Source organism: Schistocerca cancellata, chromosome 9 (assembly GCF_023864275.1).
Source record: "Schistocerca cancellata isolate TAMUIC-IGC-003103 chromosome 9, iqSchCanc2.1, whole genome shotgun sequence".
NCBI classification, from domain to species: Eukaryota; Metazoa; Arthropoda; class Insecta; order Orthoptera; family Acrididae; genus Schistocerca; species Schistocerca cancellata.
In genome coordinates, this window is record NC_064634.1 from 463,172,583 (window position 1) to 463,185,324 (window position 12,742).

The following is a 12,742-nucleotide window of genomic DNA, read 5'->3' on the forward strand; positions in this document are numbered from 1 at the left end:
AGGGGGGGGAATAGCGGAAAAGGAGGCACATAGAGAGAAATACATTTAAAAAATTAAGTAAGTGAAAAAAATACCAGGTGTGGTCATGGAATAATGGCTGTGTAGTGCTGGAATGGGAGCAGAGAAGGGGCTGGATGGGTAAGAACAGCGACTAATGAAGGTTGAGTCACAATTCAAAAAAGCTGGTATTGGTGGGAAGGATCCATATGGCACAGGCTGTGAAGCAGTCACTGAAATGAAGGATACCATGTTTGGCAGCAAGTTCAGCAACAGGGAGGTCCACCTGTTTCCGGGCCACAGTCTGTTGGTGGCTATTCATGTGGACAGACAGCTTGTTGGTTGTCATGGCAACATAGAATCCAGCACAGTGGTTGCAGCTTAGCTTGTAGACTACATGACTGGTTTCACGGGTAGCCCTGCCTTTGATGGGATGGGTGATGTTAGTGACTGGACTGGAGTAGGTGGTGATGGGAGGATGTATGGGACAGGTCTTGCATCCAGGTCTATTAGAGGAGTAGGAGCCATGAGGTAAGGGATTGGGAGTAGCAACCTTCATTAGTCGCTGTCCTCACCCATCCAGCCCCTTCCCTGCTCCCATTCCAGCACTACGCAGCCGTCATTCCACCACCACACCCAGTCTTTTTTGCTATTTTTTTATTTATTTTATTAAATTCTCTCTATTTCTCTCTCCCCTCCTCAGCACCTTTCTCCTGCCCGCCGCCCAACCTGCAGCACTTGACTGTCTGCCATCCCCACCATACTATCCACCTCCCTCCATACCCCAGTCTCCTCCTTTACCCCACCCAGTCACCACTTCCATCGTGCACTGGTGCTGCTGCTCGCAGTGTGGTTTCAGTTGCCTGAAACTGCAGTTGTGTGTGTGAGTTGTGTTTGCGTGAGTGTGTATGTGCACGTAAATGTGTCTATTGTTGACAAAAGCCATTGGCTGTAAGTATGAAAATCTCTTTGTTGTGCCAATCTGTGACTCAGCATCTCCACTACATGGTGCGTAGCAACTTTCCTTCTCATAATATTGTTACATTTCATCCTGGATTTTCCATTGTTTAATATTGTTTGCATTTGATATAAGAGGGTACATCCTGATGCTTTGGTGATGAAGTACTGGATATAGGATACATGCAACAGATTTACTGCCTTATTATAATTCACAAATGACCTGAAGAAATGCACTGTTCTACAACAGCAGATTTTCTCACTTAAAACAGGCAGGTATGCTGATGGCACTCCAAAATACTTTCATAAATGGTGCATGCTGTGTATCCTGTATAAGACTTCCCACATTCATACAGCACACTGTAAAGTTCTGCCTCATGTAGAGCTAATTCACATTTTATCAATCCGAGAGGCAACAAAGTTTTAAACGGATGATGAAGGATCACTTTAGCCTGATGTTTCCTCAGTACTCTGCATATTCTAGTGGAATGTGAGGTAAGTAAGCTGTCATCTCGAATGCTGATTCTCTGCTCTGTTCTGCATCTGCAGCACCCTCTGTAGGTGATATTATGTATATCCATTTTCACAACTACAATTAGGAGATTTTTATAATTTTGTCTTCAGGAACTCTGCATCTGACATGGTACATCTTCAGGGGGTCAACTAATTGAAAACACTAATTATCTGTGCCAAGCTGTGGCAGATTTTTACTCTATGAAATGCATACTATTCACAAGTTTCTTATTTGTGACAATGCTTAGTGTTAACTACAATCTACTGCATTATTGTGTGCTCCTTTCATCATTACTGTTATCCTTCATTCTTTTTGCTACCAAAAATTGTCAGTTGGCTTAAATAGAGATCTAGGATAGTAGACAGAAAAAGAAATTATTGGACTGTACAACTGAAAACATGGTCTTAACTGAGTGTAGTAATAAAAGTAAATAACACTAGCAAAAGTTATGAGAACATATAATTTATGAAGATATTAAATAGCATACATTACCTATGGTTTTCATTCCTGGACAGTTTATACCATGTAAACCATATTGTGCATATGCACACATTAGGAATGTTATCCCAAACAATTGGAGGACCACTGATGCATAAAACAGTTTGTAGGTAGAATGGTACAATTTTCGGGATTTCAGTCGCACTGTAAACAAATGAGTAGAAATGTGAGTAAGCTCTGCCCACATCAAGTAAAACATCTACTCATTCAATAAATAATTATTACATTATCAAATTTATTAATTCTAGATTGTGCATTTTATCTTTACATCTTATATCAGTCTACCCATGACAGTGGACAGTACTAATACTCATATATTCCAAAAAGCCATGCACGTAAACGGAATTTTTTGGGCATCATTACTGGGGTGCTATTGATTACAGAGATAAGGAATCAATAGTTTTGGATAGCCCTTTCCCTAGTGACCTTTTACATAGCTATCAGAAGAATGAGTATCCTGTAGCAACCCTACAGCACCTGGTCATAATTTAAACACTACACACTTCTTCCAGTTGAGGCAAATTGAGTAAACTGGCTGGTTATTTTCCACTAGATATGGTCTAGAATGGACCTTAGGAAGCATTATTTGTTCATGGAAAGTTCCTGAGAAAAGCCCAAAAACCATGATTTTTTAATATGGAAAGTACTAATACTGACGATGGTTACTTCCATAATTCCCATTAATGGCAGACAATCAAGATTTTTACTCTATGTTCTTAAGATGATGTTCTCCAGCAACATCAGTTTTTTACAGCAATATATATTACAGAGATCCATACATTCAAAATTACTGCATCCATGCAGAAAACCACAAAAACCTGTTTTTAGCCATTTTTGCACCACAAGCTGCAATTATCTAAGCAACTCACCACAGCAATTGGATGAAATTTTATTTATATGGTTTTTAAAAGTTCATTTAGAAAAACCATTTTCACATTTCTGAAAATATGTATTCACTATCAAGATAGACCTGATTTTTGAGTACCAAAAGTCCAATTGGGGGTATGACCACTCCTATAATTCCCATTCATGGCACATCATTGAAATTTTTACCATTTGTTTTGAAAATGACGTTCTCATGGAATCTTGAAATTTTTTTACTGTCACTATCTATAGCCGAGATCCAGAGGTTCAATTTCTTCACCAATAAAACTTTAAACTGAGGTGAAACAAGTCTTGGGACAGTGATATCTGCATACACAGATAGCAGTAGTATCACATACACAAGGTATAAAAGGGCAGTGCACTGGCTGCAAGATGCATATTGACATACTTTGAATGTGGAATGGTAGCTGGAGGTAGGCACATGCAACACTCCATTATAGAAATCATTAGGAATTTTAATACTCCAGGATCCACAGTGTCAAGAGTGTCCCAAGAATACCAAATTTCACACATTACCTCTTACCGTAGACAATGCAGTGGCCAATGGTCTTCACTTAATAGCTGAGAACAGCTGCATTTGAGTAGAGTTGTCAGGGGCTACAGACAAGCAACACTATATGAAATAACTGCAGAAAACAATGTGGGATGTATAATGAATGTATCCGTTAGGATAGTGTTGTGAAATTTGGTGTTAATGAGCAATGGCACCAGATGACCAATGTGAGCGCCTTTGCTAACAGCACAACATTGCCCGCAGTGTCTCTCCTGGGCTTGAGACAATATTGGTTGGACCTAGACAACTAGAAAATCATGGCCTGGTCAGATGAGTCCCTATTTTAGTTGGTAAGAGCTGATGGTCTTGTCAGGTGTGGTACAGGCCACATGAAGCCATAGAACCAACTTGTCAAGAAGGCACTATGGAAGCTGGTGGTGGCTTCATAATGGCGTGGGCTGTGTTTACATGGAATGGATTGGTTCCTCTGGTCCATCTGAGCTAATCATTGAGTGGAAATGGTTATGTTCAGCTTGCTGGAGACAGTTTGCAGCCATTCATGGACTTCATGTTCCAAAACAATGTTGGAATATTTATGAATGACAATGCATCATGTCACCAGGTTACAACTATTTGTGACTGAAACTTCCTGGCAGATTAAAACTGTGTGCCGGACCAAGATTAGAATCAGGACCTTTGCCTTTCGCGGGCAAGTGCTCTACCACTGAGCTACCCAAGCATGGCTCATGCCCCATCCTCACAGCTTTACTTCTGCCAGTACCTTGTCTCCTACTTACCAAACTTCACAGAAGCCCTCCTGTAAACCTTACAGAACTAGCACACCTGCAAGAAAGGATATTGCGGAGACATGGCTTAGCCACAGCCCCCAGGCTGGTTTTGCAAGGTTGCAGGAGAGCTTCTGTGAAGTCTGGAAAGTAGGAGACGATGTACTGGTGGAAGTAAAGCTGTGAGGACAGTCATGCTTGAGTATCTCAGTTGGTAGAGCAGTTGCCTGTGAAAGGCAAAGGTCCTGAATTCGAGTCTCGGTACAGCACACAGTTTTAATTTGCCAGGAAGTTTCATATCAGTGCACACTCTACTGCAGAGTGAAAATCTCATTCTATTTGTGACTGGTTTGAAGAACATTCTGGACAATTTGAGTAAATGATTTGGCCACCCAAATTGGCAGACATGAATCCCATTGAACATTTATGATCCATAATCAAGAGGTCACATGCACAAAATTCTGTACCAGCAATACTTTTGTTATTATGGATGGCTATAGAGCCAGCACAGTTCAGTATTTCTGCAGTATTTCTTCCAACAACTTGTTTAGGCCAAGCCACATCAAGCTGCTGCCCTGCAAAAGGCAAAAGGAGGTCTGACACAATATTAGGAGGTATCCCATGACTTCTGTCACATGAGTGTTTTGTCTCTACACAATGGGTACTTCACACAATTAATTTAAAGTATATAAATGGGTTGAAGTATACAAATAAACTTTCAAAACTTTAATGACCCATATAATTAATTCTATATAAGCAACACACACTGTGGTAGCAATAAAAAGAAGGGAAACAGTTGAAAAATGCTCCTGTCAGGGAACAGTAAACATGAATATGTTCCTCTTTAGAAGAATGTGACAGAAAAGTGGGGAATCAGTTGCTTCAATCCTCATTCCATTCCTAACCAAAAATTTTGGCTTGTGAGCAGATTTGCACTTTCTAGTGTTGAAGGAGAGTGGAATATGTTCCTCTCTAAAAGAATGTGTCAAAAAAAAAAATTGGGCACCAGCTGCCTCAATCCTCATTCCACTACTTAACAATAATTTTGGCATTTGAAGACATTTGCACTTTTTTGCATTGAAAGAGAGTAGCATAGAGACATTGATAGTGGGAGAGGGAGGAGACAGTACCAGTGGAACAAAAAAGAACAGACAGAAGAGAGAGATGGTAGGAGAGAGAAAGTGGCAGTGAAAGAGAAAGAGAGATGGGTGAAAAAAGTAGTGGGAACTGAAGACAGATGAGATATTGATGGTCAGTGAGAGACAATGGCAATAAAAGAGAAAGAGAGGTGGGTGAAGATAGACACAGTGGTAGTGGAATCAAAAGTCTGCAGAGACAGAGGAAGTGCAAAAGAGAGGTGAGTGGAAATTGTACACAGGCTTGGGGCATTTGGACCACTCCTCGCAGACTAGTGAACTGTAACGTGTAGTTAGGGGCGGGAGGGGGGGGGGGGGCTTCTGGACCAAACTTTTAAGCACATGGGTTGTTGTTGTTGTGGTCTTCAGTCCAGAGACTGGTTTGATGCAGCTCTCCATGCTACTCTGTCCTGTGCAAGCTTCTTCATCTCCCAGTACCTATTGCAACCTACATCCTTCTGAATCTGTTTAGTGTATTATTCTCTTGGTCTCCCTCTAAGATTTTTACCCTCCACACTGCCCTCCAATACTAAATTGGTGATCCCTTGATGCCTCAGAATATGCCCTACCAACCGATCCCTTCTTCTAGTCAAGTTGTGCCACAAATTTCTCTTCTCTCCAATTCTATTCAATATCTCCTCATTGGTTATGTGATCTACCCATCTAATCTTCTGCATTCTTCTGTTGCACCACATTTCAGAAGCTTCTATTCTCTTCTTGTCTCAGCTATTTATTGTCAACGTTTCACTTCCATACATGGCTACACTCCATACAAATACTTTCAGAAACGACTTCCTGACACTTAAATCTGTACTCAATCTCAACAAATTTATCTTATTCAGAAACTTTCCTTGTCATTGCCAGTCTACATTTTATATCCTCTCTACTTCAACCACAATCAGTTATTTTCTCCCCAAATAGCAAAACTCATTTACTACTTTAAGCATCTCATATCCTAATCTAATTCCCGCAGCATCACCCAATATAATTCAACTACATTCCATTATCCTCGTTTTGCTTTTGTTGATGTTCATCTTATATCCTCCTTTCAAGACACTGTCCATACTGTTCAGCTGCTCTTCCAGGCCCTTTGCTGTCTCTGACAGAATTACAATGTCATCGGCGAACCTCAAAGTTTTTATTTCTTCTCCATGGATTTTAATTCCAACTCAAAATTTTTCTTTTGTTTCCTTCACTGCTTGCTCAATATACACATTGAATGACATTATGGATAGACTACAACTCTGTCTCAATCCCTTCCCAACTACTGCTTCCTTTAATCCCCCTCAACTCTTATAACTGCCATCTGGTTTCTGTACAAATTGTAAACAGCCTTTCGCTCCCTGTATCTTACCCCTGCCACCTTCAGAATTTGAAAGAGAGTATTCCAGTCAACATTGTCAAAAGCTTTCTGTGAATCTACAAGTGTTAGAAACATAGGTTTGCCTTTCCTTAATCTATTTCCTAAGATAAGTCATAAGGTCAGTATTGCCTCACGTGTCCCAACATTTCTACGGAATCCAAACTGATCTTCCCCGAGGTTGGCTTCTACCAGTTTTTCCATTCTCCTGTAAAGAATTCGTGTTAGTATTTTGCAGCCATGGCTTAGTAAATTGATAGTTTGGTAATTTTCACATCTGTCAACACCAGCTTTCTTTGGGATTGGAATTATTATATTCTTCTTGAAGTCTGAGGGTATTTCACCTGTCTAATGCATTTTGCTTACTAGATGGTGGAGTTTTGTTAGGCCTGGCTCTCCCAAGGCTGTCAGTAGTTATAATGTAATGTTGTCTACTCCCGGAGCCTTGTTTCAACTCAGGTCTTTAAGTGCTCTGTCAAACTCTTCATGCAGTATCATATCTCCTATTTCATCTTCATCTACATACTCTTCCATTTCTATAATGTTGTCCTCAAGCACATTGCCCCTGTATAGACCCTCTATATACTCCTTCCACCTTTCTGCTTTCCCTTCTGTGCTTATAACTGGGTTTCCATTTGAGCCCTTGATATTCATGCAAGTGATGATGATGTTTGGTTTGTGGGGCGCTCAACTGCGTGGTTATCAGCGCCTGTACAATTTCCCAACCTTTGCTCAGTCCAATTTCGCCACTTTCCTGGATGATGATGAAATGATGAGGACAACACAAACACCCAGTCATCTGGAGGCAGGTGAAAATCCCTGACCCCGCCGGGAATCGAACCCGGGACCCCGTGCTCGGGAAGCGAGAAAGCTACCGCGAGACCACGAGCGGCGGACGTTTTCATGCAAGTGGATCTCTTTTCTCCAAAGGTCTCTTTAACTGTCCTATAGGCAGTATCTATCTTACCTCTAGTGATAGTCACCTCTACATCCTTACATTTGTCCTCTAGCCAACCCTGCTAAGCCATTTTGCACTTCCTGTCAATCTCATTTTTGAGACATTTGTATTCCTTTTTGCTTGCTTCATGTGCTGCATTTTTATATTTTCTCCTTTCATCAATTAAATTCAATATCTCTTCTGTCACAAAAGGATTTCTATTAGCCCTTGTCTTTTTACCTACTTGATCCTCTGCTACCTTCACTATTTCATCTCTCAAAGCTACCCATTCTTCCTCTACTATATTTCTTTCCCCCATTCTTGTCAATCGTTCCCTAATGCTCTCCCTGAAGCTCTCTACAACCTCTGGTTCTTTCAGTTTAACCAGGTCCCATCTCCTCAAATTCCCACCTTTTTGCAGTTTCTTCAGTTTTAATCTACAGTCCATAACCAATAGATTGTGGTCAGAGTCCACATCTGCCCCTGGAAATGTCTTACAATTTAAAACCTGGTTCCTGATTCGCTGTCTTACCACTATATAATCTATCTGAGACCTTCCAGTATCTCCAGGCTTATTCCATGTATACAACCTTCTTTTATGATTACTGAACCAGGTGTTAGCTATGATCAAGTTATGCTCAGTGCAAAATTCTACCAGGCAGCTTCTTCTTTAATTCCTTACTTCCATTCCATATTCACCTATTACATTTCCTTCTCTTCCTTTTCCTACTAACAAGTTCTAGTCATGCGTGAATATTAAATTTTTGTCTCCCTTCACTGTCTGAATAATTTCTTTTATCTCATCATACATTTCATCAATCTCTTCATCAACTGCTGAGCTAGTTGGCATACAAACTTGTACTACTGTGGTAGGTGTGCGCTTCGAATCTATCTTGGCCACAATAATGCGTTCACTATGCTGTTTGTACTAGCTTACCCGCATTCCTATTTTACTATTCATTATTAAACCTACTCCTGCGTTACCCTTATTTGATTTTGTATTTATAAACCTGTATTCACCTGACCAAAAGTCTTGTTCCTCCTGCCACCGAACTTCACTAATTCCCACTATATCTAACTTTTACCTATCCATTTCCTGTTTTAAATTTTGTAACCTATCTGCCTGATTAAATGATCTAACATTCCATGCTCCGATCTGCAGAACATCAGTTTTCTTTCTCCTGATAACCTTGTCATCCTGAGTAGTCCCCGCCCGGAGATCCGAATGGGGGACTATTTTACCTCCAGAATATTTTACCCAAGAGGAGACCGTCATCATTTAACCATACAGTAAAGCTGCATGCCCTTGGGAAAAATTATAGCTGTAGTTTCCCCTCGCTTTCAGCCATTCACAGTACCAGCACAGAAAGGCGTTTTGGTTAGTGTTACAAGGCCAGATCAGTCAATCATCCAGACTGTTGCCCCTGCAACCACTGAAAAGGCTGCTGCCCCCCTTCAGGAACCACACGTTTGTCTGGCCTTTCAACCTGGCCTCCGTTGTGGTTGCACATATGGTGTGGCTATCTGTAATGCTGAGGCACGCAAGCCTCCCCACTGATGGCAAGGTCCATGGTTCATGGGGAAGGAACACAGCAGAAAAATAAGTTGGACCTGCACAGTTTTTGAGTTGCTGCAGTATGGTGGAGACAGTAAGAAGGAAAGGAGGACAAAAGGAGACAGTATAAATGAGGGAGGAGAGTGTGGCAGTGGGATATACTGTAACTCAGTGGGAGAAACAGGAGACAGTGGAAGTGAGACATACATGTACAGGCTGAGGTAGTGAGAGGGAGATGTTGAGAATGAATGTTTAACTATAAAGAGGGCCTGGGTAAAGGGATTTAAAATGCCCTGTGTTGAAAGAGAGTGAATATCCAGAATTCAGTTTGGAAAGTAGGAGATGAGGTACTAGTGGAAGTAAAGCTGTGAGGATGGGTCGTGATTCATACTTTGGTAGTTCAGTCAGCAGAGCACTTTCCTGTGAAGGTAAAGGACCTAAGTTCAAGTCTTAGTCTAGTATACAGTTTTAAGGTGCCAGGAAGTTTCAGTGTGAATATGTTTGCATGCCAAAATTTTTAGTTAGGAAAGCAGAAGCTGGTTCCCAACATTTTTGTGACATTTTTTTAAAGAATGTGACAGGAGCATTTTTGTGCTAGTAAATATCTTGATATACAATCTCTTAAAAATATGGAGTGTGTCCAGTTGCAAAGTGAAGAAATACATGCCATAGCAAAGAAAAGTATTCCTTTGAAACTGTTTAACACAAAAAATCTATCCTTATTGTCAAATAGTATGATAATGTTGTCTGAGAAGTCCTGAAGGTTGGGCTCAGCCACCTGATTAGAAATTTTTTCTGCTAAGTAGTTGTCACTATTTCTTCACACCTATGTAATTACTTGACAGTATAATGTAACTGGATAGGTTAAAAAATCTAGTCACCAAGGGGCAGCGGGAGAATACACATATAAAATAAAGGTTTTACTAATGTAAGCTTTTATCTATACCATTGTCAAAAATTGATTATTTTTGTTGTTATGTAATTACTTGATACCTATCTGTGGTAAACAATTATCTATGTAATGGAAGGATGGAAATTTCATTCAGTATGTACATTATTTCCACCATAATAAAATACATTTGTAGATGAGGAAAAGACCATCTGAAATACACTAAAGCACCAAAGAAATTGGTATAGGCATGTATATTCAAATTCATAGACCTGTAAACAGGCAGAATACGGCACTGCAGTCAGCAATGCCTATATAAGACAACAAGTGTCTGGCATAGTTGATAGATTGGTTACTGCTGCTCTAATGGCAGGTTATCAAGATTTAAGCAAGTTTAAATGTGATATTATGGTCACCATATGAGTAATTGGACACAGCATCTCTGATATAGCGATGAAGTGGGGATTTTCCCGTACGACCATTTTTTGAGTGTACCATGAATATCAGTAATCTAGTAAAACATCAGATCCAGGACATTGCTGCTGCTGGAAAAAGATCCTGCAAGAACAGGACCAATGATGACTGAAGAGAATCATTCAATGTGGCAGAAGTACAAACCCTTCCACAAATTGCTGCATATTTTGATGCTGGACCATCAACAAGTGTCAGTGTTCAAACCATTCAATGAAACATCATCAATATGGGCTTTCGGAGTTGAAGGCCCACACTTGATGACTGCAGGACACTAAGCTCTACACCTCACCTTGGCCTGTCAACATCAACATTGGACTGTTGATGACTGGAAACATGTTGCCTGATCAGATGAGTCTCGTTTCAAATTGTATTGAGTGGATGGACATGCACGGGTATGGAGAAAACCTCATGAATCCATGGACCCTGGATGTCAGCAGGGGACTGTTCAGCTGGTGGATGCTCTGTAATGGTCTGGGGTGTGTGCAGTTGGAGTGCTATGGGACCCCTGGTATGTCTAGATACGACTCTGACAGTTGACATGCACATAAGCATCCTGTCTGTTCACTTGCATCCATTCATGTCCATTGTGCATTCTGACTGACTTGGGCAATTCCAGCAGGTCAATGCGACACCCCACACATCCATAATTGCTACAGAATGGCTCCAGGAACAGTCTTCTGAGTTTAAACACTTCTGATATCCACCAAACTCCCCAGACATGAACATTATTGAGAACATCTGGGATGGATTGCAATGTGCTGTTCAGAAGAGATCTCCAACCCCTCATACTCATGGATTTATGGACATCCCTGCAGGATTCATGGTGTCAGTTCCCTGCAGCAGTACTTCAGACATTAGTTGAGTCCATGCCACATCATGTTGCAGCACTTCTGCGTACTCGTGGGAGCCCTACATGATATTAGGCAGGTGTTCTAGTTTCTTTGGCTCTTCAGTGTAGTTCACAACAATTGTGCACATGGGATTACTGAATCATTTCTGTGGATCTTAATTTTCCTAGTTAGTATCTGCCTGTGAATTGGAGCAAAACATTTTTGTAACATAAAAGGATAATTGAAATTCCTTGATGGTAACAAGAAACATCACTGACGAAAGGCAGCCACTCACCTGTAGGTGAATGGTGGGTTGATAGGTGGTAGATAAGGCAGTACCAGGTGTACCAGTATGAAATGAGCATTAAGATACAAATGTGTCGATAGGGAACATTTGTTGTGAATGAGCCTTAATTCTTTTTTTTTTTTTTTTTTTGTATGACATCTGTCAAAGACATTTAATATACATCAAGTCATGGAACAAACACCATCATATGTTTTCATCATGTTAACAATGTCAAATTTTGTACCAGAAAGTGATGATTTGCGGAAAGCATTAATTTTTTGTTTTCATTTGAAAAAAAGTGCTGTAGAGTCGCATCGAATGCTTGTCGAGGCATTTGGTGATCATGCTCTATCAGAAGCAACATGCAAAATATGGTTTCAATGGTTCAGAAATAATGATTTTTATGTAAGAAATGAAGAACGTGGAAGACCACCAAAAAAGTTCAAAGACTCTGAATTGCAAGCAATATTGGATGACGATGATACTTTGCATCAGAAGAAAATGGCAGCAATGCTAAATGTTGCACAACAAACAATTTCTGACCGTTTGAAAGCTATGGGAAAGATCCAAAAGTGTGGAAAATGTGCCACATGAACTGAATGAAAGACAGATGGAAAACTGTAAAACCATTTGTCAAATTTTGCTTCAAAGACATGAAAGAAAATCAATTTTGTATTGAATTGTTACTGTGATGAAATATGGATTTATTTTAAGAATCATAAATGGGAAAAATCATGGGTTAATCTGGGACAACCATCAACATTGACTGCAAAACCAGATTGATTCATCAAGAAGACAATGCTCTGTGTTTGGTGGGATCAGAAAGGTGTGGTGTATCATGAGCTTCTAAAACCCAGTGAAACTGTGAATACTAATTGCTACAGACAACAAATAATCAATTTGAACTATGCATGGATCAAAAAAAGACCAGAATGGGCCAGAAGACATGGCAAAGTATTTTTTTTTTTTTTTTTGCATGACAATGCACCTGCACACAAAGCAAAACTGGTTCAGGATACAATCAAAACACTTGTCGGGGTGCTGCTACCCCACCCGCCGTATTCACCAGACTTGGCCCCTTCTGACTACTATTTGTTTTCATCAATGGGACACGCATTGGCTGAGGAACACTTCGATTCCAACAAA

General features: G+C 40.4%; 1 protein-coding gene across 1 annotated transcript in view; it reads right to left on the reverse strand.

Annotated features, from left to right (window-relative positions):
- The window catches only part of LOC126100453 (transmembrane protein 145-like), a 146,766-nt gene that overhangs the window by 53,044 nt on the left and 80,980 nt on the right, over window positions 1-12,742 (reverse strand). Inside the window, exon 7 of the mRNA XM_049911059.1 lies at window positions 1,961-2,110. Coding sequence (XP_049767016.1) covers window positions 1,961-2,110 — 150 coding nt within the window. The remainder of the gene's footprint in view (window positions 1-1,960; window positions 2,111-12,742) is intronic.